The sequence below is a fragment of the Lotus japonicus genome, chromosome 2 (assembly GCF_012489685.1).
Source record: "Lotus japonicus ecotype B-129 chromosome 2, LjGifu_v1.2".
Taxonomy (NCBI): Eukaryota; Viridiplantae; Streptophyta; class Magnoliopsida; order Fabales; family Fabaceae; genus Lotus; species Lotus japonicus.
The window spans coordinates 92,319,498-92,327,732 of record NC_080042.1 but is presented as its reverse complement, the minus strand read 5'-3'; the positions used below and the strand labels follow the sequence as shown (position 1 = coordinate 92,327,732).

The following is an 8,235-nucleotide window of genomic DNA, read 5'->3' as shown; positions in this document are numbered from 1 at the left end:
CAGCTAGCTCCTACTTCCATGTTCTGTGATAATCAAAGTGCTATGCACATTGCACACAATCCCAGCTATCATGAGAGGACCAAACATATTGAACTTGACTGTCATATAGTCAGAGAAAAGCTTCAACAAGGATTAGTTCATCTCTTGCCTATTTCTACTACTCTACAAACTGCTGATGTATTCACAAAACCTTTGACTCCTGCACCTTTCAAGACTTGTATTTCCAAACTGGGCATGAAAGACATTCACCTCCCAGTTTGAGGGGGGCTAATAGATATGTAATAGATCAAGGACTAGTTTGTAATTAGTATTAGTTAGAGTCCTTGTCTTTAATTAGAAGTTAGTTAGTTGTGTTTTCTGTTAGAAGGTTATCTTGTTATATAACCTAGTATCTTCTATTCTGTAAACTACTGAAGCATTATCCTTCTGTATTCTTCTTCTTCATTTCTTGATTCAATGGAAATTAGTTTCAGTTTTGTTAGTAGTAGTGTCAAGGGTAGCATGTAGAAAACTTTACTGCTTATCAAGTCTTGAATGTGAGAATATATTATTCGATCATATAAATATCATATCTTAATTAATGGATAAGTTATAAACATATCATTACATTGTTACTTTTAAATATCAAATTTCATTCTCTCAAATAATTGGCAAAATCCTGCTGAGCTAGTAGAACAATGTCATCGTCATCCCACTCGTCACGGTAAGATTCAGGTCGCACGAGCTTGCTCTTAGACGCGGCCTTGTACATTTGCTTTCTCCATTCTTCAACTGCAGGAACCCCACACTGATCCGCAATCCAGTTATTGTAGTCCCACTGCAATATTACCAATCCCAAATATATCAGCTGTATGCTAGAGGAAGACAAATTACTATTTTTTAGTTCTGTCTTCAAAACAGAACAGATTTTTTATTGTTTCTTTTCATTTTATCCCTGCAAGAAATGTTACCTTAAGCAAACAAAGTTAAGAAACAGAATAAAAAGAAACCTGAACAAAGGCCAAGTTATGAGTGTAGCTCTTAGGAGTGCCAGATGCTTCAAGGGACACGTAAAATGCTTCAATATCTTTAGCCATCTCCTCTTGAGAAGGAAGGGCAATGCGATTAGACAAGATACTAGCTATCCACTTGCTTTGCAGTTCGCACAAGGGGAAAGGAATAACCTGCCATCAATTCCAAGCATGTACTAATATTAGGCCACTTCAGAATTTGAACAGATTTCAAGGTTTTTGTTAATTTCATGGCAAGGACAAGGAAGAACCATGACATGGGAACAACCTTCCAAGGCAACCCAACAAATGAAAGCCATGGAGCTAACGCTGGTGGAAAAACATGTTGGTACAATGGTCCTACCCGATTGTCATCTACAGTCACCAAGCCTTCGGTTTCAAGGAATGGAAAATCATACTTGTACCTGGAAACGGAACAAATGGGCATCAGCATTTCTTCTATTCTAATTAATCTGCATGACTATGTATCAATTGCAGGCTATTTATACCAAAATATATTAGGGTCTTCGATAGAAACTGATAAAAAAAAAAACTAATGGAGAATGCTGAGAATACCCTGTGCAATGTAAAATGCAGTCTACAGCAATTGCACTTCCATCTTGGAAAACCACTTTCCCATCTTCATGAACACTGTCAATCTGCATTGTTTAGCAATTACCAGCGCTTCAGATCATCCATTATAGGCAACAGGTGCCAAACAATGTTATTATGGATACTCATTATAGCCACAGAACATCCAATTCTCACCATGGATGATAAGTTTTACCATAGAATGAAGCCACAGATTATCATGGCCAGGAACCTTTCCAAGTTTATCTTCTTCAACTGACCGAGCTGCAATGTGGACTTCTTTAGCTACCGTTGCGATTTCTCGAGAGATATCAACCGCACTAGCAGCACTACCTATTAGAACTACAACCTGCCCACAGAATAAACAGAGAAACTCAATCAATTTATGAAACATCAAGTTTACTGACATTTTCAAAAGAGAAATCTCTAACCAACTTGTATTAACAGAACTAACAATGTACAACTAAAACAAATAACTACAATGGTAAAATTCTTCCTACCTTGTTTTCTTTCTTATTATCATTAAATATTACTTGGAAGTTTAACACAAACTCTACATGATTTTCTTTTTTTCAACTTTGAATGATTGTGTTCAGGGCATACTCTGCCTCACCTTAATTATTCTGCAGAAGATATGTGCATAGTTAACCGTGGCTTGGCCAATGTGATAAGCATGATATTAGGAATAAACTAAAAATTAGCAATGAAGCAATTAAGGCATTAATCACAAAGAGTTCAAAGGGGAATATCTTTATTTACATAAGAAGGGGATAATCTCATAATCTCAGACAAACATATGTTCTTTTTAGTACTCTAACCTAGCTTAGTAGTTCTCTCAAACAAAAAAAACTAGCATAGTCTCCTAATTAACTCTCCTAAGTTCACTATCTTAACATCAGAACCCACCACTGCCCCCAATATTCCCCAGCTACCTAAAGAGAATTCATGATTCATATAACTTGCTGCTACTCCTTGGGAATCTCTGGTTTCCCCTTTTCATTCTTTACCTCTTCACCCTCCACATCACCTTCCAGGTTGTCATGTTGAGCATAAATCGCAACAATGCTCGCACCCATGGCCAAGCTCACAAACGTCGTCCAAATCGCCTTAAGCGACTCCGGAACAGGACCACCGGCACCACCTTTGTACAAGGGACGGATCAAGAACACTATGAATGGTTGCGGCATACCATACATGAGCATGTGCACGGTGGAAAACGCGCTGTACGCCGTGGCGGAGAAGAAGTCCTTCCGGCGAGGATACAAACGTTCTGGTACGTGCTGGTCACCTCAGCGAAGACGAAGAGCACCACCACAAGGAAGGCCCTGTGCAAGACCACGTAGCGGCATGTGAGGACCACGAAGAGCATGACAACATGGTGATAGTAGTAGAGCTTGTTAGTGGCGGAGAATGCGGCATGGCGATGAAGAAGGCGGTGCTGAAGTCAAGCACGGTCTTCTGGAGCGCAGTGTTGGCGGCGACGACGCCGAGAGTGATGGCGGGGGCTCCGTGGAATAGGGAGATAAGGCAGCTGCATGATTCGAACCTGAACTCCGGGCTCCGTTTCCGGAAGAAGATGAAGTCGCCGAAGATGTAAATGGTGAAGAACATGAAGAAGAACGGGAGAAAAAGCCAAGGTTCTCTTTTGGAATGCAAATAGAGTGTTGGTTGCATTAATTATGTAGATAAAAAGTGGAATGTCTTTGTTACTCATTAATACATACATTACTTCTAGGAAAAGAGAGATTTCCACACAATTGTTGGTTCACAACAAGTGGAATGTCTTTGTTATTATATAGTCGTGTTAGTAAAATACTCTAACCTAGCTTGGTTCCTACTTCCTAGGTATGTGAACACCCCCCTTCATGAACTTTGTCAAACATCAATTAAAAATTAATCTGCAAGATTTCTCTATAAGTCAAAGTATTCAAGCATTAGGTTACATTTGTTGATGAATACCAAAAAAAAACTAATAGCGCATTCTCTAAGGCAACCTTTTTAATAAGATGTTTATTGATTAAATTTATGTGTAATTCACTATAATAACATGAGATCAAAACCTAATTTGTTTGGTCTCATTTATTGTTTGATAACATTTGTATACGGGGTTGTCTAAATAACATATGATAAAGCTTGGGTTAAATATTTATTGTTTGAACTAATAAGAAAAAGTATATTAGAGGCTGTGTGAGAAGATGGAGGTTCCCAGCACTTACTTGATGTTGAAATGGCTCAGGTGTCCTATAATTATGGCTATGCATCTGCTTCCCTGGCCATGCATCAATGCCTGCAGAAGAGTAATGGTAACGTTAAACCAAACAAGAACCATAGAAATAACAAGTATTAAAGGACTGGTATTCTGCCACTTGCTCACTTCAACTCATCAATTTTTTAGTGGACAATTGATCACTGTACGAAAAAGATCACTGTAACTTGGTTGGGCTAGTCCGATTTGGGTAGACACAATTCATGGACCCTTTTTTTTTCTTTTAGATGTTGAAACTTGATTGACCCACTTGATGAATAATGAGTTTTGACCAAAAAAAATGAATAATGATTAAACATTTTAGTCAAGTTGTCTTTTTCATTATTAATCTACCTACAACTCTCAAATTCTCGCTCTCTAAGAAAAATCTTCACAAGCTCAATCATTTCATTTGTTCTTATTAAAACTCACTAATCAAAATATTATATTTTATTCAAAATAAAAAAGCATAATTTTCCACCTCTTTAATTAAACCTTAATCTCATATCCTAAAAATCCTTCAAAATTGAACAAAATTTAATCAATTGTTTTACTTTAAAACTTATTAAATGGTAGTATCCTATATCAAATCTACTATAAACCCTCAGATAATTGAAAATAAAATAATGATTTCATAATTTATTAATATGAGAAGAGAGAGAGACCAAATCTACTTAATTATAAAAGTAGGCAAACTTGATTAGTTAGAGAACTAAAATTATACATAGTGCAAACTAAGGCTTTGTTTGGTTGGGGGTTGGGGGAAGGAAAGAGGGAAGGAAAGAAAACACGGAAACCGACCTTAGTCTAAATTCATGCATCGGTTTCCGTGTTTTCTTTCCTTCTCCCTTTCCTTCCCCCCAACCAAACATAACATAAGGGATAAAAATCCAATCAAGTCCTTAACTATAAGATTCATTAAATAGAATATGTGGAGTGTGGCACATAACCAAGGAGAGAAAAAGAAAAGAACCTGGGATATGAGCGAGTCGTGGCTGAGCGTAATGTCCATTGCAAACAACCACAGCGTCATAAATCTCATCCACACAATCACTGTCATTGGATGATCTCGATGTGACCCTCCATTTTCCAGTCTCACCCAACCCAGCAAACACCACCTCCGTCTGAAACCTCACCAATTCACCATCGATCTCAAAATCCGCAGCAAAATCCTTCAAATACATCAACACCTCTCTGTGACCCGGGTACCTTCTCGGATCCCTCTCCTTCCCATCTTTCCTCACGAACGGGTAATCTCTGAACCCCATGCTCTCCCGAGGCAGATTCGTTCGGAGCGACTCGTACATGCTCGATTGGATAATCCTCCGCTTCGGGTCCTGACCGAGAGGGTCCGATTCCACCTCCGGAGTGTACACCCACGTGCCACCCACTTGCTCCCCTTGCTCGAAAACAACCACCCGGTGCCCTTCTCGCCGGAGCTCGCGCGCTGCTACCAGACCCGCCGCGCCGGCGCCGATTACTGCGACGTGGCGCGGCGTGAGAAGTGGGGGTGCGGTGGACATGATGAATTTGATTGGCATAGAGGGGTTTTAATTAAGTTAGTTGTATATAAATAAATAAATAAATAAATGAAGTTCGCATAGGAAAATTAGCAAAAGGCACAACAGGAAACGCTTACTGTATGACGCATTATTAAATGAAATGTTGAGTGAGTAGAATGTAGAAGTAGAAGGGTGTGTTTGGATTTCAGTTGAGATCAACTGGAAAGCACTTTCAATCCAACGGAATCTATGAGTTACTTACACATTCGCATATTGCAATTCAGGTTTTTCAGTTGAAACTGTCTTGGAACGTGTGTGAACTGAAAACCAAACACACACGAAGTAAATCCATCCACAAACGTGTTTTGGCAAAGTAACTACAAAACAAACAGGATATGAATGGGATTTTTGGAGGATTCTGCTACATCTCTATCATCAATCACATGTCAACAAATTTTATATATTTTAAATGCTTAAAAATTTATTTTTCATTTAAATATTTTGAACTTTATGATAAGTTAGTTAACACTGTAAAATAATTTTAAAAAGACTGAAATAATACTAAAAATTTGATAAAAGATTTTTACAAGGCATAAGATAAAAGGTTTAAACAAAGGAAATGGCTCCATTGTACCACTACTATTGGATCATCCTTTTGATTATTATGTTGGAAAATAAAATATTATCATTTAATTTCAGAATTATAATTATATCATCAAATTGTAAGATACAAAAAACAAATTATGATTATGATACAAGAACCAAATGATTTTTTTTCATATTAAGTGTCCCTTACAGTAGAGAAATAAATTATCAAGTTTCTTGTAGTGACATTACCCTAATCACAAGTGATGTACCAACAAAAAACTGAATCACAAGTGGGCAATGAGAAGTAGCAGAAAATGTGAAGGAAAGCTGTGTCCAGTGAACCAGCCTGCCGTGTTATAGTTTTTATTTTTTGGTCAAAAACCATGTTATATTTTCTCAAACATCAGAAATGCTTTTGCCTTGGGCTTGGTGGTAGGCCGGGACCATCCTCTCTCACAGTATACAGGCAAATATGGAAACAACAGTCAGGCCACATTGGCATTGAAATTAGTTTAAAAATAAAAAAAATGAAATCCATATATATTTATGGGTAGACGAACAAATCTTTAACACTGCGTTTGAGATAATGGGATATTATTAATAAAAAACAAATATTTCTCGTTTTTATTTTTCTTATAACATTTTTAATATGATCACAACAGGCACAATTAAACTTACATAGATAATTAAGAATGCCATGATTTTATAATTCTTATACCCCCAAGCTGGAGTGTGTAAGGAAAGCACTCCCAAGTTCGAGAGAAGACGGTGAAATGGTGGAGTTCAACCGATTTCTGAAGGTGGAGGAGATAGGAGCTAGGTACGTCAAACATATCAGCTTTTCTCACTGCACAATAATACAATATGGTAGTCAATTTCAACTAGTTTACATGTTTGGTGTGCTGATAAAAAATTGAAAACTAGGATTAACAAATTTTTTCCTAGATTGTCTATCACAAAATAAAGTAATTGGGGTCATGAAAGAAAGTGGTAACGCACGAGTATATATATTTTATTGAGGGAAATATATAACAGATCAGACAAGTCTTTTTTCGCCAAAGAAAAATAATCATTCTAGAAATTCCAATAGGGGTGTTGTCATTGGATCATCACTATCTCAAATGAACGATGGCTCGGATACTTAAATTTGCACAAGTTTCCGTAAATATATCTTAATGAGTCTTCTTCAACATAGGTTAACTCTTATGTAGTTGAGAAACTTTGGGTTGACGTGGTAGGCAAAAATCGCAAGGGATTGATTTATGGTTATGTAATATGTCTGCTCGTTACAAATCCGACGTTATTTTCATGACATAAAATCCGATAACTAGCTTCTTCAAAATCTCACAAGAGGCTAGACTAACCAATTATCTAAATTTACTAAAATTATTTTACAATAACAATGTAATTATATTATATTTCTACAGTGACATAAGAGCTATTCAGTGTGCACTTGCAGTCGCCGTTTTCTCTCTCGATCTACACCCTTTCCCTCAGAAAGATGAAGGTGATCGCTGCTTACATGCTCGCCGTGCTCGGAGGCAACAACAGCCCCTCCGCCGCCGAAATCAAGAAAATCATCGGCTCCGTTGGAGGTGATGCTGATGATGATAGGATTGCATCATTTTTGTCTGAACTCAAGGGTAAAGATTTAGCTGAGGTTATTGCAGCTGGAAAGGAAAAGTTGGCATCTGTGCCTGCTGGTGGCGGTGGTATTGTGGTTGCTGCCGCTCCCGGTGGTGGTGGTGGTGCTGCTGCCCCAGCAGCTGCTGAGGCAAAGAAAGAGGAAAAGGTGGAGGAGAAAGAGGAATCTGATGATGATATGGGTTTCAGTCTCTTTGATTAATTGGTGTAGTCTATTCAGCACTTGTCCAGAACATATTCTGTATTAACTCTAGAGCTGCTGAGCTTAAGTTTTGTTCTAAAGAGTAGTGTGTAAGATTTCAATTTCATGATTAAACTAAATTGGATGGATTCGGTTTGATATTTAGTTTCTTGATGGTATTTTGGTCCTTATGGAGTTTATTTCAAAAAAAATTATATTATATTTCTAACACTTCTTCCGTGTAAGTGCTTATTAAACTTGAAGCTTGGACAATATATAGATTCACATACTTTAAGCTTAAATTCAAATTTTTTGTATTATAACACAAGTGGATTGACAAAAATTAAAATGAGCGGGTATGGAGGTTAATAAATTTTTATTTATAAATAATCTTAATAACCTACTACACTGAGGTTAAATCATCTAATTTAAACAGCCGACATTGAATTAATCTCATTTTAAATTTTTCAAAACATTGTATTACAAAAATTAAAT

The 8,235-nt window shown here is 37.2% G+C and overlaps 2 protein-coding genes across 3 annotated transcripts; one reads left to right on the top strand and one right to left on the bottom strand.

Annotated features, from left to right (window-relative positions):
- Positions 1-502: 502 nt before the first annotated feature.
- On the bottom strand, positions 503-5,405 carry LOC130741075 (flavin-containing monooxygenase FMO GS-OX-like 4). 2 transcript variants are annotated; one of them, XM_057593861.1, is made up of 7 exons: positions 4,799-5,405; positions 3,797-3,867; positions 1,777-1,929; positions 1,566-1,648; positions 1,354-1,414; positions 990-1,163; positions 503-817 (listed from the first exon to the last, which is right to left on the bottom strand). In XM_057593861.1, the coding sequence occupies exons 1-7, from the start codon at positions 5,364-5,366 to the stop codon at positions 632-634; spliced, it is 1,296 nt and encodes a 431-aa protein (XP_057449844.1). In that variant the 5' UTR covers positions 5,367-5,405; the 3' UTR covers positions 503-631. The 2 variants fall into 2 exon arrangements, with proteins under 2 accessions (XP_057449844.1, XP_057449843.1); XM_057593860.1 differs by having other exon boundaries at positions 1,279-1,414; positions 4,799-5,404.
- A 1,921-nt stretch (positions 5,406-7,326) lies between these two features.
- LOC130741074 (60S acidic ribosomal protein P2-2-like) lies at positions 7,327-7,927 on the top strand. Its single transcript, XM_057593859.1, has one exon. The coding sequence runs from the start codon at positions 7,417-7,419 to the stop codon at positions 7,759-7,761; it is 345 nt and encodes a 114-aa protein (XP_057449842.1). The 5' UTR covers positions 7,327-7,416; the 3' UTR covers positions 7,762-7,927.
- The last annotated feature ends 308 nt before the right edge of the window (positions 7,928-8,235 follow it).

What these genes read in the sequence shown, in the direction of transcription:
- LOC130741075 (XM_057593860.1), bottom strand. Translation starts at nt 5,366, where the DNA reads ATGCCAATCAAATTCATCATGTCCACCGCACCCCCACTTCTCACGCCG. An exon ending in CTGAGCCATTTCAACATCAA is followed by an intron (nt 1,930 to 3,796) that starts GTAAGTGCTGGG and finishes TTCTGTGGGCAG; the next exon opens with GTTGTAGTTCTAATAGGTAG. An exon ending in ATCTGTGGCTTCATTCTATG is followed by an intron (nt 1,649 to 1,776) that starts GTAAAACTTATC and finishes TAAACAATGCAG; the next exon opens with ATTGACAGTGTTCATGAAGA.
- LOC130741074 (XM_057593859.1), top strand. Translation starts at nt 7,417, where the DNA reads ATGAAGGTGATCGCTGCTTACATGCTCGCCGTGCTCGGAGGCAACAAC.